Raw genomic sequence first — 26,574 nt, 5'->3', positions numbered from 1 at the left:
TGTCTAACAGTAGTCGTTAATAACAGCAGAGGAGATTGGAGTCTGGGTGTTAGTTTAAGTGCACTCTAGTGTGTTGGAGTGGAAACAGACAACCCAGGGTTTGGTTATTATACGAGTGGATGCGGAGCGCGCTGAGCATGCCATTCAAACAAGACGCCAACCTTCATTACATTAATAAATTGTACCTTTTGGATAGCCAATTGTTATCTCTCCGTCTTTTCTTTCTGCGTCACCCTCGCTCATTACTTACCTTCATCTTTTTTTGCCTCTCTCTCTCAAAGAAATTTGTTTATCAGCTCATCTTGTTAAACCCTGCTCTTACAAATGAAGGATCTTCATTCTTCTGTTGCTGAGAATTTCCCTGCAGATGACCTTCGTGATTTACGTAAATTCACTGAAAACACACACAAACTACAAATGTATATTAGAAGGATACTTCAGGATTTTGGCAATGAAGCCATTTCGCTACGTCCCCAGAGTCAGATGAACTTGTGGATACCATTTGTATCTCTCTGCGTGCAGTTTGAAGGAAGTTCCTAGATGGGTCATTCCTACGGTCCAGTGCCTTCTGGACCTCATAACAAAACAACATCAACAACAAAAAGGACATCTTTGACTTTCAGAACAACATGTTGGTCAAGCTCAGGCACCTAAAAAAACAATTCACCACTGTTAGGGGCATAATCCTAACAGGGTGGAACCTAATTAGCCATAGCTCTGTGGGTGATTGAGAATGAGCTAGCATAATGATTGACACTTGAAGAGGATTTTAACTTCTATATCAAACGTATATTGACATTTTCAAATGCAATTTATTTTCTCTATAATTTAGCCTGACAGGTTGGATACAAACAGACTAACAGCATGAAACATGGAAAAATAGATACAACCGAGTGTTTATATGTATTCAGCTTTGCACCATTGTTTTCCCGCCCAAAAAATGATGACACTTGCTGAATGTGATGTAATTGTGGGAAGGGGCTGTATATTTTATTTAAGGGGAATTACTACAAGGTAACAGGTGGAGAGCTAAATTAGAGAGCACAGAAAATTATAAACACAATAATAATACAATAATCATGAACAGAATGTTTTTGATGAGAGATTTTAACTAGGACTATAAAATAATAAAGAAACATTTTAAATAAAGTTATTATTTTATGGCATATATTTATCGTAGAAGTTGATGAATAACACCCGGGGACATGGCAAAAAGGCCTACATCCACTGAAAAAAAGTGATCAAAATACATACAATTCCCTTTCAAGATCCATAATTTTGTGATTTTAAGGTAAATAACACCTGACCTTATATTTAAAGCCTTTTAGAGTCCACATTTTAACCTTTTTTTGCACTAAATAAGAAATGATATTTGCTGGGGACAGAAAAGGTATCGCAGAGTAGGAATGACCCAACTAGCGTTAACGCACTTGCTAACTTGAGTTAGTGCAATGACTGGAAGTCTATGGTATCTGCTAGCATGCTAGTAGATACTATAGATGTCCAGTCATTGCGCTAACGCTAGCTAGAATTGGCTCACAAAATTACCTCTTGCTTCCATCATACTGGATGCAGAGACATAAAAATGGTATCCATGAATTCATCAGACTCTGGGGAAGTAGATAAAGGGCTTCACTGCCAAAATCCTAAAGTATTCCTTTAACAGTATTGCACTTTTCACGTAGCCTACTTTTGGCCAGCTCTTAGCCTAACCACCGATCCACCAACATTATGGACTAACCGTTAAAATCCTGTTGCTGCAGGATTATTTTTCTGTGACAATATACAGTACCAGTCAAAAGTTTGGACACACCTACTCATTCAAGGGTTTTTCTTTATTTTTACTATTTTCTACATTGTAGAAAAATTGTGAAGACATCAAAACTATCAAATAACACACATGGAATCATGTAGTAACCAAAAAAGTGTTAAACAAATCAAAATATATTTATATTTGAGATTCTTCAAAGTAGCCACCCTTTGCCTTTATGACAACTTTGCACACTCTTGGCATTCTCTCACTTCTCCCAGCTTCATGAGGAAGGCTGTTCTAACAGTCTTGAAGGAGTTCCAACATATGCTGAGCATTTGTTGGCTGCTTTTCCTTCACTCTGTGGTCCAACTCATCCCAAACTATCTCAATTGGGTTGAGGTCATGTGATTATGGAGGCCAGGTCATGATGCAGCACTTCATCACTCTCCCTTAACCAGCCTGGATATGTGTTTTCTCATTGTCCTGTTGAAAAACAAATGATAGTCCCACTAAGCGCAAACCAGATGGGATGGCATATGGTTGCAGAATGGCCATGCTGGTTAAGTGTGCCTTGAATTCTAAATAAATCACTGACAGTGTCACCAGCAAAGTACCCCCACACCACCTCCTCCATGCTTCGTGGTGGGAACCACACATGCGGAGATCATCCGTTGACCTATTCTACATCTCACAAAGACACAGCGATTGGAACCAAAAATCTCAAATTTGGACTCATCAGACCAAAGGACAGATTTCCACCGGTCTAATATCCATTGCTTGTGTTTCTTGGCCCAAGCAAGTCTCTTATTACTATTGGTGACCTTTAGTAGTGGTTTCTTTGCAGTAATTCGACCATGAAAGCCTGATTCACACAGTCTCCTCTGAACAGTTGATGTTGTGATGTGCGTGAAGCGTTTATTTGGGCTGCAATCTGAGGTGCAGTTAACGCTACTGAACTTATCCTCTGCAGCAGCGATAACTCTGGGTCTTCCTTTCCTGTGGCGGTCGTCATGAGAGCCAGTTTCATTATAGCGCTTGATGTTTTTTTGGCGAGTGCACTTGAAGAAACTTTCAAAGTTTTTGAAATTTTCCGAATTGACTGACCTTCATGTCTTAAAGTAATGATGGACTGTCGTTTCTCTTTGCTTATTTGAGATGTTCTTGCCATAATATGGACTCAGTCTTTTACCTAATAGAGCTATCTTCTGTATACCCCCCCACAATCACAACACAACTGATTGGGTCAAACGCATTAAGGAAAGAAATTCCACAAATTAACAAGGTACACCTGTTAATTGAAATGCATTCCAGGTGACTACCTCATGAAGCTGTTTGAGAGAATGCCAAGAGTGTGCAAAGCTGTCGTCGAAGGCAAAGGGTGGTCACTTTGAAGAATCTCAAATATAAAACACTTGTTTGGTTACTACATGATTCCATATGTGTTATTTCATAGTTTTGATGTCTTCACTATTATTCTACAATTTTGAAAATAGTAAAAATAAACAAAAACCCTTGAATGGGTAGGTGTGTCCAAACTTTTGACTGATACTGTTGGTCAAATTAAGTTCCTATAGCTGTAGGTGTAGGAGGCTGGGAATTTCCCTAAATGATTGACTCTGTCTTGTCTTTGTGTGGGTGTGTGTGTGTGTGTGTCTGTGCTGCTGATCAGTGCACTTTTTTTCACAGAGCTGGCTGTTTTTATTTCTCTCCAGTGCTCCCTGTACAAACACAGTTTTTGTAATAAGGCAGACACTGCCCAGTTTAATTGGGCCTCATTTCCTAAAGCGTGCTCACATGCACATATGCACGTACACACACACACAAACGCCTTCTAATAGCAGGTCTAGTAGGAGAGGGTTTGGGTGGCACAGTTATCTGTCCCAGTTCCAAATGCATACAGCAGACATGTTAAAAAGGCTCTGGATGTTCCACATGGTAAAGGAGTTATGGCAGACATTAAAAGGTTTTCTGGGGGCTCGGTTTCCCTCCCTCCAAACGCTGCATTAGTACAGCTAATGGTCCCAGGGCTCTGGCAGTTCAAACACACCAGCCAGCTCACTCCCTGCCATCCTCATTGGTGATGACTTTCCTTTCCCTTTCTTCCTCCCCATACCCTTCTGCCCTCTTTCTCTCCCCTTCTCCCTTCTTCCCCCCCATACCTTTCTGCCCTCTTTCTCTCCCCTCCTCCCTTCTTCCTCCCTCTGTCCTTTCTGCCATCTTTCTCTCTCCTCCTCCCTTTCTTTATCTTTCATCCTTTTCTCTCACCTATTACATTTCTCTCCCTTTGGTTTGGTGGTATGCTCTTAGAAAAAAAGGTGCTATCTAGAACCTTAAAGGGTTCTTCGGCTGTCCCAAAAGGATAACCATTTGAAGAACCATTTGCGGTTGCAGGTAGAACCTTATCCTACAGGGACAGCCAAAGAACCCTTTTGGGACCCTTTTTTCTAAGAGTGTACTTAATGTACATTCTCCCTCCATCTTTTCTCTTGCCCCCCCCCCCCCCCCCCCCCCCCCCCCCCAACCGCTTTCCCCTCCCTAAATCTCACCCTTTCCCAGAAGCGTTTAGCCCAGGACGTCTGACCCCAGCCTGTCTGTCCCTTTGAGCCCCACAGATGTTCTGGCCCGCTGAGTCTCACGTGCCCCAGCAACAAGGTGTGTCCACTCCATGAAATCAGTTCAACCGTGCAGGGTATTTTCCTCACGCGATGCCAATCTGTAATGAAAATGTGTTTTACTCAACTGGAACGCTCATTTCGCACTTGATTTGTTTGACGTTGTACTTACCCAATCTATTTCTCATAAGAATATCTAATAAGAGAAGTCATTGTTTTGGATCCAAAAGTCCTTATAAAAGTAAATGTGTGTCTTTATGGCCATTGTAGAAGTACAACAGAACAGTAGCAGTCAGTACTTGTGATCAGCACAGGTGATGAATAGACGGTCTTGTCACTGGTGAGTCATGGATGGTCACAACTTCTCCAGATCCACTTCTTCAGCAGCAACCTGAACCAGCAGGAACTAAGGAAGGGCTCTCATTAGTTCCTCTGAGAGGGTTTACTGTCATCTTGCTCTGGTGTTCATTTACTTCCTAAGCAGGTGTCAGGTCCCCTTTCAAAGCCAATGTAGTCTAAAGTAGGGGACTCACCTCTTGGAGGGCAGCAACAGTGCAGCTGTTTGAGTGAATGAGGACTAGTCCCAATATAATAAGAAATGTCTCATGTAAAAAAAATCAAAAGAAGACATTTTGATCATGGATTATGTGTTTCATATTCTGTCCAGATCTTGTGCTTCAATTGTATGTGTGAATTTTCCCCTGTTTTCAATAGTCTCTCCGTACACCATACGCATTAACAAGCAATAAAGTAGAGATGACCTTGCTGGTATTGGGAAGGACTGGAGATGCTGACGTTTTGTATGAAAAGGCTCTTTGTCTGGTAGTGCCAGACCCTGTTGAGCATACGGTTCTAATAGCTTTGTCTGTATGTGTGTCCGGAGCGCCTGAGTGTAAGAGTATGACGTAACAGGTGAAATTACACATCTAGCCAGCAAAGCAGATGTGAGACACAGGTTGGAGGGGGCAGGGAGAGGGAGAGGGTGGAGGTGGACCGCTGCCTGGAAGTAGTAAAGGACTGGGAACGTACAATGTCAATGTATGGTAGGTGTTGGGAGGCCTGGGATAGAGTTGGTCCAGGCGTCAGATCAAAGGCTCCAGGAGAACAGTAGTGTGTGTGTGTGTGTGTTGGTGTCACTGTTTCCATCAAGACGGTAAGGTCCATAAACTAGCAGCAGGTGTAGCCACAGACAAGGGAGTCTTCCAAAGGAGGCCTGGATTGGAAAGACCCATTAGTTGGGCAGATGATTTCAATTTAAATCCTAAGGATAGGGTGATGAAAAGAGAGAGAGACACATATGGGTAGACTAATCCCCTACATCTCTTTTGTATAACCCTTTTCCAGACACTCAGACAAAGCAATCAGTAAAAGAAGACCTTGGAGTGTGTATCAGAGGAGGCTGGTGGGAGGAGCTAGGAGGACTGGCTCATTGTAATGGCTGGAATGGAATATATTGAACGGAGTCAGACATGTGGTTTCCATGGGTTTGATCCTGTTCCATTTATTCCATTTCATCCATTACAATGAGCCAGTCCTCCTAGCTCCTCCCACCACACACTCTCTCTCTCTCTCCAAGGTCTTGTCTTACTGAAACCATTGGAGAGTTGCTTCATCTGAATGCCTGGAAAAGGGTTATATAACCACAGTAACAAAAGAGATGTTGGAGAGAAAAAGCAAAGTATGTCATTCCAAGAGCTGGCATAATCTGATAGCAGCAGTGGACTAACTACAGAGAAAGGGACTTCTTACAGTGGATCTGATCTGTGGTCGTTTCGTTATGTGGTTGTCGTCATATGTAAAACAGTCCAATAACAGCCAGAGGTTATTCCATCGTTTATCTCAAATTCATAGTGTCAAAAAATGATATGTTATGTAAAGATAATTGGAAAGCTCAAGAAATATTGTTGAGAACCAAAAAGCACTTTCAATCAGCTCTATATTTTCAGACGTATTGCCTTCTGAGGGAGTTTTAAGCAGGTAGTGTTGAACAATCCATGTTATTGATAGTCTTGTTTTAAGTCCTTTGACACAAACCACTGGACTTGCATGATCTATGAAAATGTACCATGTTTGTAGCTCTTGGACAAGCTGTTGAAACTAACTGCTACTGACCTCCTTTTTAAGAATTTAACCTTTGACCTTTTGTTCATTGGGTTCAAAGCCTGAAGACCCACACCTGCCCTTCTAAGAACCCTGGCCCCTACACCTCAACATGGCACACACATACCCACTCCAGAACATCTCTCAACAGTTTGTGTGTGTGTGTCTGTCTGTGTGAATTGGTGAATGTGTGCATGGATGTGTCCGGCATCAAACTCACTCTGCTATGACCATTGTGATCTGTCTGAAGTATTTTAACGGTCTGGTAAAATATTCATTGTAGGTTTTCCTCCCGAAAACTGAGACTGAGCAATAAAATCTCAATAACATTTAGGACCGCCAGCTGGCCGTGCTGAAACGTTAAAATGATCACACACACAAACACACTTACAGCAGAGTCTCTTATTTCACTTGCCTGGTGTTGGAGCTTTCAGACACCCGCAGTAGACATTAGGCAAGTTGCCTTTAACGGAAAACTGTGGACGCTTAAGTTATTATTATTTAATATTTTTGGTGGCTGGGATGCCAATATCTCTCATTTCCAAGACTATTGCCTTACCAGACTGAGACAACCTATACTACATGGTTGCATTTTTCCTAGTCAACCACCATGTACGGAATCCAGACATTACCCAATACCCTGTATGGTTCCTGGGGACTACATGTTGTAGATTAGCAGACATGCCGATACTCTGTGTGAGTCCGACAGGTCTACACTCTTAGACAAAAGGGTTCCAGAAGGGTTCTTCAGCTGTCTCCGTAGGATAACCCTTTTAGGTTCTAGATAGCACCTTTTTCTCAGAGTGTAGGTTGTAGGGGGTATAAAACCACCAGGGGAGGCGTGGAGGAGTGCTTATCGACCCTACACGTGTGATGTAGCAGACCAGACTTTTGTCAATATTTATGTGAGGAAGGTATAGTTTCGCTCTGATCAAATCAAACTTTATTTGTCACATGCGCCGTGAAATGCTTACTTACAAGCCCTTAACCAACAGTGCGGTTCAAGAAGAGTTAAGAAAATATTTACCAAATAAACTAAAGTAAAAAATTATAAAAAGTAACACAATAACATAACAATAACGAGGCTATATACAGGGGGTACCGGTACAGAGTCAGTGTGCGGGGGTACAGGTTAGAGGTCATTTGTACATGTATGCAGGTGTGAAGTGACTATGCATAGATAATAAAAAGCAAGTAGCAGCAGTGTACAAAATAAATGTAACGGTCCGGTGGCCATTTGATTAATTGTTCAGCAGTCTAATGTCTTGGGGGTAGAAGCTGTTAAGGAGCCTTTTGGTCCTAGACTTGGAGCTCTGGTACCACTTGCTGTGCGGTAGAAGAGAAAACCGTCTATGACTTGAGTGACTGGAGTCTCTGATAATTTTATGGGCTTTCCTCTGACACCGCCCAGTATATAGGTCCTGGATGGCAGGAAGCTTGGCCCCAGTGATGTAATGGGCCATACGCACTACCCTCTGTAGCGCTTTACGGTCAGATGCCGAGCAGTTGCCATACCAGGAGGTGATGCAACCGGTCAAGATGCTCTCGATGGTGCAGCTGTAGAATTTTTTGAGGATCTTTTCAGTCTCCTGTGGGGGAAAAGGTTTTGTCGTGCCCTCTTCATGACTGTCTTTGTGTGTTTGGACCATGATAGATCGTTGGGGATGTGGATACCAAGGAACTTGAAACTCTCGACCCGCTCCACTACAGCCCCGTTCATGTTAACGGGGGCCTGTTCGGCTTGCCTTTTCCTGTAGTCCACGATCAGCTCCTTTGTCTTGTTCACATTGAGGGAGAGGTTGTTGTCCTGGCACCACACTGCCAGTTCTCTGACCTCCTCCCTATAGGCCGTCTCATCGTTGTCGGTGATCAGGCCTACCACTGTTGTGTCGTCAGCAAACTTAATGATGGTGTTTGAGTCGTGTTTGGCCACTCAGTCGTGGGTGAACAGGGAGTACAGGAGGGTGAGCCATGGCCAGCTTTTCAAAACACTTCATGGCTCGCGACGTGAGTGCTACGGGGCGGTAATCATTTAGGCAGGTTACCTTCACTTCCTTGGGCACAGGGACTATGGTGGTCTGCTTGAAACATGTAGGTATTACAAACTCAGTCAGGGAGAGGTTGAAAATGTCAGTGAAGACACTTGCCAGTTGGTCCGCGCATGCTTTGAGTACACGTCCTGGTAATCCGTCTGGCCCTGCGGCCTTGTGAATGTTGACCTGTTTAAAGGTCTTGTCACATCGGCTACCGAGAGCGTTATCACACATTCATCCAGAACAGCTGGCGCTCTCGTGCATTCTTCAGTGTTGCTTGCCTCAAAGCAAGCATAAAAGGCATTTCGCTTGTCTGGTAAGCTCCAGTCACTGTGCAGCTCGTGTCTGGGTTTCCCTTTGTAGTCCGTAATAGTTTTCAAGCCCTGCCACATCCGACGAGCGTCAGAGCCGGTGTAGTAGGACTCAATCTTAATCCTGTATTGACGCTTTGCTTGTTTGATACGTGTGTGTGGGGTTGTGGTATAAACGTGATGTTGGCTTCTCATGGTCCAAGGTTGTCTGTAGTGTGTAGGAATGAAGAAGCACAATAAACTAGGGCTGGGAATTGCTAGAGACCTCATGATACGATATCATCACAATACCAATACGATATTTATTGAAATTCTCACAATTCTCACAATGTATTGCAATTTGTGTGTGTGTGTGTGTGTGTGTGAGTGCGTGCGTGCGTGCACAGTAGTATAAAACGTACCCAATTGTAAAAGTAAAGATGCCTTAATAGAAGAGAACTCAAGTAAAAGTGAAAGTCACCCAGTAAAACACTACTTGAGCAAAAGTCGAAAAGTATTTGGTTTAAAATATACTTATGTATCAAGAGTAAAAGTACAAATAATTTCAAATTCCTTATTTTAAGCAAACCAGAAGGCACCATTTCCTTGTATTTATAGCCACGGGCATACTCTAACACTCAAGACATCATTTACAAATGAAGCATGTGTGTTTAGTGAGTCCACCAGATCAGAGGCAGTAGGGATGACCAGGGAGGTTCTCTTGACAAGTGGGTGAATTTTACCATTTCTGTCCTGCTAAGCATTCAAAATGTATCAAGTACTTTTGAGTGTCAGGAAAATGTAAGGAGTAAAAAGTACATTATTTTCTTCAGGAATGAGGTGAAGTAAAAGTTGTTAAAAATATAAATAGTTAAGTAAAGTACAGAAACTACTTAAGTAGTATATTTACTTAAGTACTTTACACCACTGTGTGTGTATATCGGAATGTGAGGTACGCGGCAGATGTCCCATAGGGTCGTCCTGGACTCAACTGATTAGAGCAGCTGGGTGACCCTCTCACTCAGGCCGCCTCACACGACAGGCACCCCTTACTGACCCCTCACCTCTGGCTCCTAGGACACAGCTCTTCTGGAGGTCATGAAGGGGGGTTACTGTGGCAGAAATGGGGTTAGGGTCTGGGGGGGGGGGGGGGGGGGGGTAGAGTCAGTTCCAGGAATCAGCCCCTCACCTATTCTCATCAGAACCACTTTTTCAGAGAGACTTTATGAGATAAACTTTCCAAATAGAAAATCAGAAAATGGGGCATCTTCAACTGATTTGTTCAAATGTCTCGAGTACGGTAACAAGTGTGAGTCAGAGAGAAAGGGGGCGGGGGGACACACATGAAGTAGAGATGAGGTAAAGGTTGTCCTGTCTTGGGGGTCATGGTTGAGCAGTGCCAGGGTAGAGGATATGAGCTGGTCTCTGTGTTCCCCAGATCAAAGGTCAGGGCTCTGAGGACACAGCACAAGACCCACGCCATAAAACTCATAGTTAGGAGGATGTATGGTGCAGTTAGCCCATGGGAGGCATCGTGTTAAATCAGACAGACCCACGTTAACAAGGACACACACACAAAGAAATGTTCCTCCTATCACTCTTGATATAAGCCACATGCCACTGAATCAGCTAGGGAAGGAGAGCTGAGAGGAGAGATATGTGCCTGAAGAACGTCAGGAATTCCAATCCCTGAGCACTAACCAACACAATCACCTCAAAATAAACAGGCCAGATCCTGAATGAAGTGGCGGAAGCACCAGTCACGGCACTAAGCCCAAAATAGAAGAACTATGTGATACCACTAAACTGAGACAGAAACTCAGTCACAGGTGTAAATATTTCCCCTCGGGACCTTTCAGGCGCCAAACTGTTACTTAGTGGCTAATCTTATCTCCATATAAACAAGCCTTAAAAAGCAACAGCCGTGAATTAAGGCCACTGAAAAATGCTGTGTTGAATCAAACCTTGAATTCTTCTTTACTGTCGTCGCCACGCAATGGACCAAAACACTCAAACACTGGCATGAAAACAAACCAGACACAGAATCACTTACTCAACTCTTTCTTATGTTTTCCCTCTCAAACACCCACAAATTATAAAGCACTACGGCATGATCGTTCTGAGTGTTATAATCCACCTATTCGCCCAAAATAACAAACTGGTTGTAAATCCCAGAGCGGGAAAGTTCAGATTCAAACTTGATTATTACCCTCCTACCTCTGTTGTTATTCACTAGCTTGGCTCATTGATACATACTACTGTGGAAATGATAGGATCATGTCATTGTACTGTCCTTGATCACTAAGGTCTTTAGTTAGGTCAGTGAAGGACAGGGTAATATAGTACCTGTCCTGTTTGAGCTTAGAGATTTTCCCCGAAAACGATTTATCATCTGCATTAAATCAGCAGGAAAATAAACAAGATCTTACAATAACATAACGGTCTACACAATGTCTGACTGTGCAGTTTCTTCTACAGCCAAAAAGTCACATCTCCCTCCTTTTCATCCTCCCGTTCCCCTACCAACATAGTTATTTCACCTGTACAGAGAACAACCAGTCTAGTTGACACTGCTTTCCTAGTCTAAATAAGGTCAAACCGCCAGAGAGGAACATGCAGTAAAAGTGTTTCATAATGTAAAAAGCATAGTAAATCCATGTTGGGCAGCCTGTCACACCGTGTCATTATTGTGGGCGATAAAATGTCAAATTGATGGTTGTGAGAAAGAGAACAGGTCTATTAGCAACAGGGAAACAAGCTGGAGTACATTCTGTTCTGGATCACATTGTTTCTCTGGCCAGCTCCACCAACCATCGCAGGAGACAGTAGCTTCAGGACCTTATTCTACAGCCATACAACCAGACCCATCGTTTCCTTCTAAATGCTGATGTAAAAAGGGTTTTATAAATACATTTGATTGATTGATACAGGGATATTTGGGTTACATACAGTGGCTTGGGAAAGTATTCACCCCCCGTGGCATTGTTTCTATTTTTGGGGGGGGTTTGTATCATTTGATTTACACAACATGCCTAACACTTTGAAGATGCAAAATATTTTTTGTGAAATAAACAAGAAGTAAGACAAAAAAACAGAAAAATTGCAAAGTCAATACTTTGTAGAGCCACCTTTGGCAGCAATTACAGCTGCAAGTCTCTTGGGGTGTCTCTATAAGCTTGGCACATCTAGACACTGGGATATTTAGCCCATTCTTCAAGGCAAAACTGCTCCAGCTCCTTCAAGCTGGATGGGTTCCGCTGGTGTAGAGCAATCTTCAATTCATACCACAGATTCTCAATTGGATTGAGGTCTGGGATGACTAGGCCATTCCAAGACATCTAAATGTTTCCTCTTAAACCACTTGAGTGTTGCTTTAGCAGTATGCTTAGGGTTATTGCCCTGCTGGAAGGTGAACATCCATCCCAGGCTCAAATCTCTGGAAGACTGAAACAGGTTTCCCTCAAGAATTTCCCTGTATTTAGCGCCATCCATCATTCCTTCAATTCTGACCAGTTTCCCAGTCCCTGCCGATGAAAAACATGGGATGGTGTTCTCGGGGTGATGAGAGGTGTTGGGTTTGCGCCAGACATAGCGTTTTCCTTGATGGCCAAAAAGCTCAATTTTAGTCTCATCTGACCAGAGTACCTTATCCATACGTTTGGGGAGTCTTCCACATGCCTTTTGGCGAACACCAAACGTGTTTGCTTATTTTCTTCTTCAAGCAATGGCTTTTTTTCTGGCCACATTTCCTAAAGCCCACCTCTGTGGAGTGTACGGCTTAAATTGGTCCTATGAACAGATACTCAGATCGCCACTGTGGAGCTCTGCAGCTCCTTCAGGGTTATCTTTGATCTCTTTGTTGCCTCTCTGATTAATGCCCTCCTTGCCTGGTCCGTGAGTTTTGGTGGGCGGCCCTCTCTTGGCAGATTTGTTGTGGTGCCATATTCTTTCCATTTTTTAATAATGGATTTAATGGTGCTCCGTGGGATGTTCAAAGTTTCTGATATTTTTTTATAACCCAACCCTGATCTGTACTTTTCCACAATTTTGTCCCTGACCTGTTTGGAGAGCTCCTTGGTCTTCATGGTGCCCCTTGCTTAGTGGTGTTGCAGACTCTGGGGCCTTTCAGAACAGGTGTATATATACTGAGATCATGTGACAGATCATGTGACACTTAGATTGCACACGGGTGGACTTTATTTAACTAATTATGTGACTTCTGAAGGTAATTGGTTGCACGAGATCTTATTTAGGGGCTTCATAGCAAAGGGGATGAATACACATGCACGCACCCCTTTTCCATTTTTTTTTTTTTTTTTTAAACAAGTACTTTTTTAAATTTCACTTTACCAATTTGGACTATTTTGTGTATGTCCATTACATGAGATCCAAATAATAATCCATTTAAGTTACATGTTGTAATGCAACAAAATAGGAAAAACGCCAAGGGGAATGAATACTTTTGCAAGGCACTGTACAACTTATCCTTCACCCAAATATGTGTTTGACTGCTCACAAAGAACATTGTTCCTTTTCTTGTGGTGTGCAAAGGAAATCAGACCAGTTTAAATACTCGACTTCTGAGAATGTGTGGATATTTAATGTGCTTTTGTGAGAAGGGGGTAGTTGTGTGTCTATGTGTGTGTTTGCATATATGTCGGGTGTGCATGTGAATTTTGCCCCTAAGGTAGCAAATACCCATAACCAATAGCTTTGACAAAAGGCACCATGTGAACGCAACTGCAGATGGAGCTGAAGGCCTCTGAGGAGGGAAATAACAGGTTCCACATTTGCTGCTTTGTCTTCTTAAAAAAGCCCACAGCTCTTTCTGTTGTACTGTGGTTACCAAAGGCCCCCGAGGTCTCAAACCAATCCAATCAGCATTTAGCTTTTCTTCGTTATCTTTCAATAGAGTGCAGACTTGAAGCACGAGAAGCTGAGACTTGCTTACAAAGAAAAATTGGATATTGGCGAGATGGGGAGAGTGTGTGTAAGAACATGACAGACTCATACACAATCAGTCTGTCAAAGTGTTTGTGAGTAAAAATAAAATGTGTGCATGCACGTGTGCTTTTTTGCCTGCATTTCTAGTCATAGTGCCAGTCTGGTCCCTCCTGTGCTCCCTGGGCTAGCCCAGTACAGTCTGTCCGTCTGGGCCCTCCTGTGCTCCCCGGGCCAGCCCAGGGCCCTCCTGTGCTCTCTGGGCTAGCCCAGTACAGTCTGTCCGTCTGGGCCCTCCTGTGCTCCCCGGGCCAGCCCAGGGCCCTCCTGTGCTCTCTGGGCTAGCCCAGTACAGTCTGTCCGTCTGGGCCCTCCTGTGCTCCCCGGGCCAGCCCAGGGCCCTCCTGTGCTCTCTGGGCTAGCCCAGTACAGTCTGTCCGTCTGGGCCCTCCTGTGCTCCCCGGGCCAGCCCAGGGCCCTCCTGTGCTCTCTGGGCTAGCCCAGTACAGTCTGTCCGTCTGGGCCCTCCTGTGCTCCCCGGGCCAGCCCAGGGCCCTCCTGTGCTCTCTGGGCTAGCCCAGGACAGTCTGTCCGTCTGGGCCCTCCTGTGCTCCCCGGGCCAGCCCAGGGCCCTCCTGTGCTCTCTGGGCTAGCCCAGGACAGTCTGTCCGTCTGGGCCCTCCTGTGCTCCCCGGGCCAGCCCAGGGCCCTCCTGTGCTCTCTGGGCTAGCCCAGGACAGTCTGTCCGTCTGGGCCCTCCTGTGCTCCCCGGGCTAGCCCAGGACAGTCTGTCCGTCTGGGCCCTCCTGTGCTCCCCGGGCTAGCCCAGGACAGTCTGTCCGTCTGGGCCCTCCTGTGCTCCCCGGGCTAGCCCAGGACAGTCTGTCCGTCTGGGCCCTCCTGTGCTCCCCGGGCTAGCCCAGGACAGTCTGTCAGTCTGGGCCCTCCTGTGCTCTCTGGGCTAGCCCAGGACAGTCTGTCCGTCTGGGCCCTCCTGTGCTCCCCGGGCTAGCCCAGGACAGTCTGTCCGTCTGGGCCCTCCTGTGCTCCCCGGGCCAGCCCAGGACAGTCTGTCCGTCTGGGTGCTCCTGTGCTCCCCGGGCTAGCCCAGGACAGTCTGTCCGTCTGGGTCCTCCTGTGCTCCCTGGGCCAGCACAGGACAGTCTGTCCGTCTGGGTCCTCCTGTGCTCCCCGGGCTAGCCCAGGACAGTCTGTCCGTCTGGGCCCTCCTGTGCTCCCCGGGCCAGCCCAGGACAGTCTGTCCGTCTGGGTGCTCCTGTGCTCCCCGGGCTAGCCCAGGACAGTCTGTCCGTCTGGGCCCTCCTGTGCTCCCCGGGCCAGCCCAGGGCCCTCCTGTGCTCTCTGGGCTAGCCCAGGACAGTCTGTCCGTCTGGGCCCTCCTGTGCTCCCCGGGCTAGCCCAGGACAGTCTGTCCGTCTGGGCCCTCCTGTGCTCCCCGGGCTAGCCCAGGACAGTCTGTCCGTCTGGGCCCTCCTGTGCTCCCCGGGCTAGCCCAGGACAGTCTGTCAGTCTGGGCCCTCCTGTGCTCTCTGGGCTAGCCCAGGACAGTCTGTCCGTCTGGGCCCTCCTGTGCTCCCCGGGCTAGCCCAGGACAGTCTGTCCGTCTGGGCCCTCCTGTGCTCCCCGGGCCAGCCCAGGACAGTCTGTCCGTCTGGGTGCTCCTGTGCTCCCCGGGCTAGCCCAGGACAGTCTGTCCGTCTGGGTCCTCCTGTGCTCCCTGGGCCAGCCCAGGACAGTCTGTCCGTCTGGGTCCTCCTGTGCTCCCCGGGCTAGCCCAGGACAGTCTGTCCGTCTGGGCCCTCCTGTGCTCCCCGGGCCAGCCCAGGACAGTCTGTCCGTCTGGGTGCTCCTGTGCTCCCCGGGCTAGCCCAGGACAGTCTGTCCGTCTGGGGTGTGGGCCAGTTGACTACTGCTGACCAGGCGTATGTGTCATTGGAGAGAGAAAGACAAAGAGACTTTGTCTGGGAAGAAGAAACTGCTGACTTCACCCCCACTGACTGAACTGGAGTAATGCTGTGTAAGACTAGGAAGCAGGGTGGGGTAGAACTGGCCTGGGGACTCCCTATAGGAAATATAACCAGATGGTTGGGTCATCTGGCCGCTCGCTATGCTTCTGGGACGTGTGTGTGCTTCTGGGACATGTGTGTGCTTCTGGGAAGTGTGTGTGTGCGTGTGCGTGTGTGTGTGACTAGACAGATGTGCATATTTTTTCAGACTGGAGGAGACCAAGCTGTTTTACAGTAAGTCTGAATGACGACGCCCAGCCAGAGGCCTTCTGGATAAATTCTCTGGAATACTGACTAAGTGACGTTTAATTTATGACGTGTTAGGTGGACTAGCTAGATGGTGCTAAAAAGGTATTAAAGGTATTAAAGCTAAACAGTTATGAAGAGTTGATCATTCTAACCATGTTTTGAGTACCAATACTGCAGTGAACCGCTGAAGAGGTCCCACGTGATTTCAGACCAAGGCCATAAACAGGTGTGCCTATGCGTTTGATGTTTTCAGTCAAACACACGTCCATTCAGTCATACAGATTAGGATCACTTCAAAGAAGAGCTGCTTTCAAACCAGTATTCCCCTCCCATTCGCCGTGCTTTATTTACCAGTGCAGCGGAATAATTCAATTCCACCAGTCACCCTTAAAGCAGATTTAGGAGACACAAAACACCCAAAATGGTGCCTCACTACCTCTTACTCTAACAAGCAGAGGCTGTGTGTGCTGTGTGTTGTAGTGCCTGACCAGTTCTGAGTTATGGTGTGGTAGAGATTGTCCTTAATATGAACTTCTAACCCATTGCTATAATTATATGGGAGTGGAGAAGCTATAATTACAACAAGCTTTTAATAACTGGTCCGGGGCCAATTTTGTTGTTAGTCCCATTATGGTTAAGGTGAAGACTGAGTGCAAGACATGCTGGTCCTAAATCAGTTGCTCATAGTTGAAAGTACCTATCAGAGTCCCAGCTTGGCACAAACACTGTCTCACATCTGCTCCTCGTTGAGTGGGGGAAGGATTTCTAACTGGAGTTGAAGAGCTCTCCCAGTAAAGCCTAGCAGACCATCACAGCATCAAGTCTATCTCTCCTCTAAGACACACTGAGCCTCTCAGATTCCTGCCTGATCTATCTACATCCATCCTTAATCTCTCCCCTCCCCCACGAAGAAGTTTACAAACTTGTCTACAAAGAGGTGAAGAGTTGTCTCTTATTGCTAACAAAGATGTGAGAATAATACACATTGGCATATCTACTGAGAGGTTGGAGTTCAAAGGTTGAACGCTAACGAGTAACTCCATTCCACGTATAAACCTTGGCATATCTCTGAGATAGATTACATCTGTTTGTACTAGGAAAGCACATCAACGTGACCTGTTGTTTTTGTGTTAGGATAGCAACAGAGGAAGTACAGGGGAATACCGTAGTCCCATCCATCTCAATCTAGCTAACCTCTTAGCCTTGTATTCTGTAATCTAAGAGGGTGGGTGAATGAGAGTATTCTCGCCTCCCTCAAGAATGAGTACGTTTTAAGCCTTTTATTTAGTTGTCTCAAATGCTAGTCTATAGATCAATATCTTCAACTGCACAGTTCAAGGTTCACTATATCTCCATATCAGCTCAGACAACTCAGGAAAACTGTTGTACTCAGAGCCTATTGTCCACTAGTGTTGGAGCATATGTTTTCCTTGTCTCAGAGACAACATGGCCTGATGCTCTGGCAGTCCAGCTGCTTTGTAACTTGACTAGTGAGCGAGGAGATTGATTGTTAAACAAATTTCTAACCTATGGCACATCCTAGTGGACACTGGACAACATTATGGCTGGAGATCCATCTTGTTGCTCATTTCAATTTCTGTTCATCAAGATATTGGCCTACTCTAACAGTTGACCCAATTTAGATGAATGAATCAAGCTTATCATAATAAAATCCAAAAGGCAGCGAGCATGTCAACAATGCCGTTCATTAACACACAATGCCAGTCTCACAGTATACAGCGCAACAGTCATCTATACATACATTTCTGTGGAGGATATTTTATTTACAATAGTATTTGACTGACAGATTTAAACAGTTACATAAACATGTATCATAATAAATAGGTATTTGTAGCATTCTTAAAACCCAATACTTATTCATGAATATACTGTATCAAGTGTGCTGTTGGCTGCACAGCACCAAATACCCGATGTTTGAAATCCCTGTGCAGATATCTTTGACTGGTTTTGCCTTATCTGAACAGCCAGAGAAAGTGCCTTTGAAACAGGTGTATCATTCCTTTATTAAAGGCTGATCCAAAATCCCAAAATTTCACTTTGTTTTGTTCAAATATGTTTTATAACTGGACATTCTTCTCATGCCTGTTCTCGTCTCCTCCGTCTGTTTCATCTTAATGTTAATACTGAGAAAAATGCTTTCAAACCATCATCTACACGGTCAGCCTATTTTAAGACTTAGCAGTAGCAGATCCCTTCTGAACCGGGGTCAGTTATTTTTACAAGCTATTTGAAAGAGGGCATTTATCCTTGTTACCTCATGTGAACAGGGAGGGCTCCAGCTATTTCTGCTCCTGAGCTTATTTCTGGATGTGTTCTGAACGGTTAAGACGGTAATGGATGAGGTCGCGTTGTTTCCACAGAAAACAGGTCCAAATCGGTTCCTGTCCGGGTAAAAAGCTCTCGAATGCCGCAAGCGATGATCTAACAACCTTCACACTTGACACAGATATGTAATTTACTCAATAGTCCAGCAGACATGCTCATCCAGATTTGGAAGAAGCTAAATGGGGGGGGGGCTGCTTGAGCTTATTTATGATACTGACTTAAATTGCTTTTCGAGGGCATATTTTGGATTATCTGAGAGGATAGTCACTGCGCTGTACTTGGTACTATAAACGTTGTTTCAACAATTTGTCAACATATTGTGACGTGGAATCTATATGGAAAATAAATTCGTTTTCGGTTAGATGGAGTCGTGAATCCAACATAGCAATTATTAATTTGTAGACAAACTGGAATTAAAGCCAGACTAAGTCAGTGGCTCAGATGGAACTATCCAAGCAGAAGAAAAATCTCCTTTAAAATGTTGATATTTGGTTGTGTTGTCAACAAAACACAATATTACTTTGTAATACAGTAAATAGCCTTAACTTTAGAATATCTTAAAAAACGAATGTAACATTCAAACTTAAAAAAAGAGTAACACATCCATGACCACATTTTGAGGTTACTGTAATCATATAAAAGGGTGCATGTGCAAGATAGCATGCATAGATCACAGGTCTGTGGAGATCATCACAACTCCTGTAATAATCTGCACAGAATCTCAAAACGGCATTGATCCCTTGCACCCATGTACTTTTAATGTAATCTCAACTGCAATCCAGGTCATTTGGTTCTGCTATTACATTAAGCACAGGGATTTATCAATATCTGACATTGTATTTCCATTTGAGCTATGCTGTGCTTTAAAATGGTTGAAAGCGCAGTAAGAAACATTTTGGGTGACAACTAAACCAAAAATCAACATTGTTTTTCTATTGGAATTTAATTTGAGTGGGTTAATGTAGGTTGTAATCTCATTGATTAACGTCTCAACCAAATATTACCCAATTATCCACACTGAAATGAGGTAGTGTGGCCAGTGGGGAGAGATTAAATAGGTCATAATCTTTTATAAACAAATTTTTTGATTAATGCACATTGCCTTACATAGACATCATGTTGATAATAACAGACATATTCCTCTGTTCCATTATTAAGATGGGTTAAGTCAAATAACAGTACCAATACAGTGACCAGAGAGACATCGTGTAACTCTGAGGAATCCATACACCCTCATCACACATACCAAAAACAGACAACGTATTCAGGCCTGGGCCGTCTCAGCTATAGTGGATGCAACAGCTCAGAGACGCTAACGGTAAAAAAGCAGGATCGTTTTCCATGGTGGTTCTCTGTTTCCTGGATTCCACATCCGCCTCAAACACATCCAGTTGTCAGGTGTGGTTTCTGTTCCGATGTCAGGGAGGAATCTGGGATACATAGTGACATCTGGAGCGTGTCAACGGGAACGCAGCTCATCCTCCTGCTGCAACACCGTTTCTCATCCCTGAGGATGTACCGGAGATCTGGGATGTGTTGCTGCCACATTGTCATGGCGACTAAAATGCTGGTGAATTGTCCACAGATAGTATTGCAGAGTGGACAGGATCAGCTGCCAAAGTCACTTCCTCTCCTCCATTTCTTTTCTCCTCTCCCCCTCTTCTTCATTTTCCCTGAGGGCCTCATTTGTCTTTCATGTAGGTTTACAAGATATGGGAGTTCAAGGAATAAACTGTATGTAAAAGTCCCCATTAAAACCTCCTATGCTTCTGTTCTTTAAATATGTATCTAATGTGATGATATGGCACACATTCTGAAGACAAAAAAATAAGTGCTCCGCTTAAAAACACTGTTGGTTTGGAAACCTGTGCTTTGCTGTATGCATATTATTTTTATGCATCTAATCTAGTGGCATCTAAGGTTCAGACTGTAGCATTATGATAATTGTGATGTTTTATAGAAAGGTTTCAATGTCTGAGCTTCCTTTCTTCTCCTTAGTAAGATAATGGTGTCAGTGGTAACAGAGGAAGCTAATGATTTGCTTCGGTATGTCCAGTTGAACTACGACCTCCAGAGCTCTGATACCCAGCATCGTCCTCAGGGTCACTCTGCTCAGCTGCTGCAGACTCAATGGAGTACCTACAGGTAGACAACCGCAAAGGTTTATGGGAGATGTAGTCTCTAGCCACAATATATAGAACACAGGAATAGAGTACTCAAGTGTCAATACACAGTCAGAGATATGGGTCCTATTTAGTATCTTTAAAGACTGGAGATTTTGAGCAGGGATATTATGTTGATGTTTGCTTGCATAACCCAACAATAGGACTCAATGAGTAGAGCAAATGTTTAAAACTGTATGTCACAATGTCCTTGCACTTCATGAAATAAAGTTTATATTTTTCCTTACAAGAGGTGTCTGTGTCTGATGCCTAGGATACTGTTGCTGTGTGGCTTCTCACACAGACCTGGTCTCACATTCCACGAGTGGCTCTGTGGCAGAGGAATCTGTCTGGGTTTGGGTCTCATCGTCAGTTACTGACAGCTAGCTAAGCTGAATGTTATAGACCGGTACTAATGTAATCAGCCTCCTGGAACATGAGCAGGATAGACATTAGCTTGAGGGAAAGGACAGATGAACTTAGCCTATGTTCAAAATACTGGAGAAATATCTTTCTGACGTAAGACTGCGTATCGTCAGGGGTTAAAGTAAGATAGTACGGTCCGGTATTGCTTACTAAAAAAAGACAGATGGGATACACCGTACCGGTAAATCATGACCCTTTCACAACAATTAAAACAAAATGACAAGAAAACTGTAGGCTTTTACAACATTATTTATCATGACCACGTCAGCCGCATGAAAAATGGACTTGAAATTGGGAGGCATATTATAGACACTCCACAATGTGGTGTGGTTCGAGGAGAACACTGACATTTTTCCAAGGCAGAGATGACTGGCCAAGACTGACGCGCACGGACATCAATTCAGGCTATAAGTTTAGGCAGAATGACAATCGCAGAATGTCCTTACACTTTGTGTTTTAACAGATGTTTCTTTCCATTCATCAAATGGTTGGGGCACATAGCACTGTTTGGCTGTTGGAATTCATTTGTGAGTGGACAAACGTGCGCGTGGAGCCTACATGAGCCTTTTATGGTTTGACATCAGATGAAAACATCATGACTGGTTGTGTTTATGCAACATTAAAAGGTAATACATTTTAGTTAAGTTAAATTACAAATCTGTACTACTAGAACCACAGAGATCCTATTAAATTAGGCTAAGGACCCTGGGACTAAATACCTCCCTCTGCAACTGGATCGTGGACTTCCTGACGGGCCGCCCCCAGGTGGAAAGGGTAGGCAACAACACGTCTGCCACGCTGATCCTCAACACTGGGGCGCCTCAGAGGTGTGTACTTAGTCCCCTCCTGTACTCCCTGTTCACCCACGACTGCGTGGCCAAACACGACTCCAACACCATCATTAAGTTTGCTGATGACACAACAATGGTAGGCCTGATCACCGACAACGATGAGACGGCCTATAGGAAGGAGGTCAGAGCGCTGGAAAGGTGGTGCCAGGACAACAACCTCTCCCTCAATGTGAGCAAGACTAATGAGATGATCGTTGACTACAGGAAAAGGCGGGTCGAACAGGCCCCCATTAACATCAACGGGGCTGTAGTGGAGCGGGTCGAGTTTCAAGTTCCTTGGTGTCCACATCACCAACAAACTATCATGGTCCAAACACACCAAGACCGCCTGGTACGGCAAATGCTCGGCATCTGACCGTAAGGCGCTACAGAGGGTAGTGTGTATGGCCCAGGACCTATAAAATAGGCGGTGTCAGAGGAAAGCACATAAAATTATCAGAGACTCCAGTCACCCAAGTCATAGACGGTTTTCTCTTCTACCGCACAGCAAGTGGTACCGGAGCACCAAATCTAGGACCAAAAGGCTCCTTAACAGCTTCTACCCCCAAGACATTAGACTGCTGAACAATTAATCAAATGGCCACCGGACTATTACATTGACGATCCCCGCTCCATTTATTTTGTACACTGCTGCTACTCGCTGTTTATTATCTATGCGTAGTCCCTTCACCCCCACCTAGATGTACAAATTAACTCAACTAACCTGTACCCCTGCACACTGACTCAGTACCGGTACCCCCCTGTATATAGCCTCATTATTGTTATGTTATTGTGTTACTTTTTATTATTTTTTACTTTAGTTTATTTGGTAAATATTTTCTTAACTCTTCTTGAACTGCAATGTTGGTTAAGGTCTTGTAAGTAAGCATTTCACGGTAAGGTCTACACTTGTTGTACTCGGCGCATGTGACAAATAAATTTTGATTCGATTTTAAATGAATATGGATGCTACTTTATATGTCATTCTATAATTAGGCCCATAAAAAAAGGAGGCCCCGTGCCAGGAAGAAATTAAATCTACCTTGACCCGAGTATTGTGTACCAATTAAGAAGTGTTCAAACAGCTGTTTTTGATGGGTTCAACATTATCAAGTTATTATTTTAATTATTTTTTACTTTTCCACTACCTGTAACTTTTGATCCTGAAAAATTAGCAATGGGCACCACCTACTGGTGACATTGTGACATTGCTTAGAAATCCACAAAAAACATATGGGTACATGTCTATTGCTTATAACTGGTAACTGTAGTTTAAAAATCTCTCTCACACTGACTTACTTTCATAAAACTCTAAGCAGAGTGCAGCAGGAGAACCGGGTTCGATGTAGTCAATGGGCTTCTTATCGTTTTTGTCTTTGGCGTAGATGTTCGCCCCAAACTCCACCAGCATGTCGATCATGTCTGCACTCTTCACTTTAGCAGCATGGTGCAGGGCCGTCTTGTGCAGCCGAGCATAATTCACTTTGGCACCTGAGGAAACAAATGACACAAAAAGGAGGTTATTACTAAAGGTTCACCTCAGAGTTGGGAACTCAAACCCAGGGTTTTATTCTCTATTCAGGTCTATCTTCATTGTGTTCTTCTTCTTCATAATCAAATAATTTGTTGTTAGATAGTGCTATTCTCTAACGCTCACCTGCGTTGAGTAGTGCCTTGACACAGTCTGTGTGGTCGTTGGCACACGCCACATGAAGTGGGGTCCCATAGTACAGGTCATATGCCTCCAGACTGGCACCTTTAGCGATCATGATCTTCACAACATCAGCATTACCTGAGACACAAGTACAGACCGTCACAAGTTCTCAAACATTCGTGATGCACGCTCATCCTACACCTCACACTTACCCCCCATGCAGGCTTCGTGTAGGGGTGAGGTGGTCCGGGAAGAGAGGGTGGGGTTCACCTTGGCCCCATGCTCCAGCAGCATCCTCACACAGTCAAAGCTCCCGACCGAGCAGGCCTCACACAGAGGGGTGCTACCATCCGTGTTACGGGCATCCACCTACAGGACAACACAGCCATTATATGTATGTATATATCCTGATTAACTATAAATAACACATTACTTTCTCTTCTGTTGATCTTTAACCTGTGTTGAATCTGGGTCACACCTTTCTCCTGTGATATGACTAGAGTGTTTGTTGACAATCCTGTCTTTTTCTATGCCTAACCTACCTCATTTATTGACGTTATTTCTCTATCTCTCTCATCTTAGTGACAGTCTCACCTGTGCTCCAGCATCCAGTAGCAGCCTGACACACTGGGTCTGCCCCCTTTCACATGCCTCATGGAGGGGGGTGATAGAGTCCACAGCCACTATGTTGACGGAGGCTCCGCTCTGGATGAGTTTCTGCAGCTGGGCAGCATGTCCCTCGGAGGCCGCCTTGTGCACCTCGGTCCTCTCCGACCAGCAGCCTGGGGCAAGCCACACAGTCATCAGCCAGAGCAAACAGCAAGAGAATACCTATTGCTACATAATCAGCCGGCGCTAGGTGAGTGCATGCTAGATAATCTCGTGTTGACATCACATTTTGCCATCGTAAACCTTTACTTGACAAACGATATGGACTAAAACACAACATGGCACGTATGTAGCTGATTTACGTTGCTGTTATATCATGAACACATGCTTGCTAGCTATGACATGCAGTAACCAAATGAATGCTAGCTAGCTGACATACAATTTCAAGGAGCCGAAATGCTTTTATACGCACCTATGTCTCCAAAGAAGTATGGTCTGGCAGTTTCAACCTCCATCATTTGGTCAAATCCCGTTTTATGTTGAAAAACTGTAAATTACGTCCCGCGAGAAGTAAACAAACACATTTGAGCTGTGTACATGCGGCACTGACACATCACGTGACTAGTTTTGTCATGGACTCTGATGGATTTAAGGGCATGCTGGGAGTTGTAGTACAAATGTTTTGTCAAAATGTTCATATTACTGCAAGAGGAGAGAACTGAAGTTGTTTGGCTTTATTTTGCCTAACCATGCTAAAACAAGCTTTCATCTCTATAAAATATTATAACATCATTGTTGCAGGCCTTCTTGAAATGTATTTTACAATGTATTGTTACTGCTTATAACATAGTAATCCATCACATCATATTTTATGTGTGTCCCACAGTAAACAAAACATATGCAGAAGATGAGATGTGTCCCAACTTAGTATTCAAGCTTTTTCCTTTTCCTGATATTTTTTTTAAAATCCATCCATGAGTCAGTTCATAAGGCGGCATCAGCACCCCTCATGTCTCAGAGAATGGAGCTGATGGTACGTTGAGATATGTCCAGTTGACCTATGACCTCCAGAGCTCTGGTACCCAGCAACAACCTCCACAGCTCTGGTACCCAGCAACGTCCTCAGAGCCACTCTGCTAAGTTGCTGCAGACTCAGAGGATTACCTAGAGATAACCAGACAGCCACAATGACAAAAGTCACAAGGGATGGAATCACAAATGGAAAATATTATTGCCTCTAGACTTACTTTCATAATACTGTAAGCATTGTTCAGGAAAATGTGGCTTTGTGGCAGAATTAAATTCTACAGTGTCCGCCCAGCATAACAAATACTTGTATGTAAAACGTATTCATAAACACTGTATGGCCATGCAGAGCCATTGATATGAATACAGCAGTCGCCTGAGACAATGTTTTCCTCTTTGTCCCCATCCTCACCTGCTTTGAGCAGCACCCTGGCACAGTCCACATGCTCCGTGGCACAGGCAGCATGTAGCGGGGTACCGAACTGGAGGTCAAAGGCCTCTAGCAAGGCTCCATGCGCTATCATTAGCTTCGCTATATCTGCATTACCTACAGTATATAGACGGATACAAAATGGTTTCATTGGATATGAAGTTCTCACACACATCTATACACATATGGTGCATCCTCCTCACACCCACCCCTTCTCTTGCACTCCTACTTCACTCACCCTAGTGCTACCCCTTATCGCCTTACCTCTTCCTCCAGTCCTCTTACCTCTCTTTCTCCTGTTAAAACATATTCCACTAGTCTCTTCCCTCCTATCCTGGTCAGTCTTCCCTCTCCTGCTCTGTTTTCTCCCTCCTCCAGTCCACCTGACCGTGCCTTATCACCATTTCCCCATTCATATACCCCCTCATCATTCCCCAGTCTTACCCTTTATGCAGGCCTCGTGCAGGGGAGAGGCAGTGAGGGCTGTGAGGGAGGGGTTGACTTTGGTTCCATGTTCCAGCAGCATCTTTGCACAGTCCAGGCTCCTCGCAGCACAGGCGTTACAGAGAGGAGTGCTACCATGGATGGTCCTCATGTCCACCTGGGGGAGAGGGGGTAAAGAGGAAGGTATGAAGAGATGGGCGGAGGGGGACCACTACTGGTACACATGCTCTAGGTGTATTGGTGTCTCTTGCTACAGCTCTATATATTTAGCCCTACTGTAGCTGCCTCACCTGAGCCCCTGCATCTAGTAGCAGTCAGGCAAAGTTTGGATGTCCCTGGATGCATGCGTCATGGAGAGGAGTGATGTTGTCTACTGTCACCATGTTTACAGATGTGCCACCCTCAATCAGCTGTTTCACCTGAGGGCCCTGCCTAAGGACCCGCCTCATGAAACGCGGTTTGGTCTGCCCAAAACCCTAGTAGGAAGGGGAGAGGCTCTGGCACAAACGCGACCTCCTGCGTATTTACGCTTTGGTTGCGCAATTATGCGTTCATCCAATGAACATTGTTGGGCAATGAATAAAAGCAAAACAATATTTCCAAAGTTAGAACGCTGTGGCGCTGTCATTTCCATTATTGCAG

The 26,574-nt window shown here is 44.7% G+C and overlaps 1 protein-coding gene and 1 pseudogene across 1 annotated transcript; both read right to left on the bottom strand.

Annotated features, from left to right (window-relative positions):
• Positions 1-17,693: 17,693 nt before the first annotated feature.
• Positions 17,694-24,664, bottom strand: LOC129838839 (ankyrin repeat and SOCS box protein 13-like). The gene is made up of 6 exons (XM_055906057.1): positions 24,505-24,664; positions 24,018-24,205; positions 23,636-23,792; positions 23,427-23,561; positions 23,069-23,260; positions 17,694-20,490 (listed from the first exon to the last, which is right to left on the bottom strand). Exons 1-6 carry the CDS (start codon positions 24,548-24,550, stop codon positions 20,363-20,365), a joined length of 846 nt encoding a protein of 281 aa, XP_055762032.1. The 5' UTR covers positions 24,551-24,664; the 3' UTR covers positions 17,694-20,362.
• Positions 24,665-24,915: 251 nt separating this feature from the next.
• On the bottom strand, positions 24,916-26,401 carry LOC129838840 (ankyrin repeat and SOCS box protein 13-like; annotated as a pseudogene).
• Positions 26,402-26,574: the final 173 nt, after the last annotated feature.

This window comes from Salvelinus fontinalis, chromosome 39, assembly GCF_029448725.1.
Source record: "Salvelinus fontinalis isolate EN_2023a chromosome 39, ASM2944872v1, whole genome shotgun sequence".
Classification (NCBI taxonomy): Eukaryota; Metazoa; Chordata; class Actinopteri; order Salmoniformes; family Salmonidae; genus Salvelinus; species Salvelinus fontinalis.
Note: the sequence above shows the minus strand (reverse complement) of the source record. Positions and strands in the feature narration are given on the sequence as shown.

What these genes read in the sequence shown, in the direction of transcription:
- LOC129838839 (XM_055906057.1), bottom strand. Translation starts at nt 24,550, where the DNA reads ATGATGGAGGTTGAAACTGCCAGACCATACTTCTTTGGAGACATAG. An exon ending in TACTGGATGCTGGAGCACAG is followed by an intron (nt 23,793 to 24,017) that starts GTGAGACTGTCA and finishes GTTGTCCTGTAG; the next exon opens with GTGGATGCCCGTAACACGGA. An exon ending in CTGCTTAGAGTTTTATGAAA is followed by an intron (nt 20,491 to 23,068) that starts GTAAGTCAGTGT and finishes GTCTACCTGTAG; the next exon opens with GTACTCCATTGAGTCTGCAG.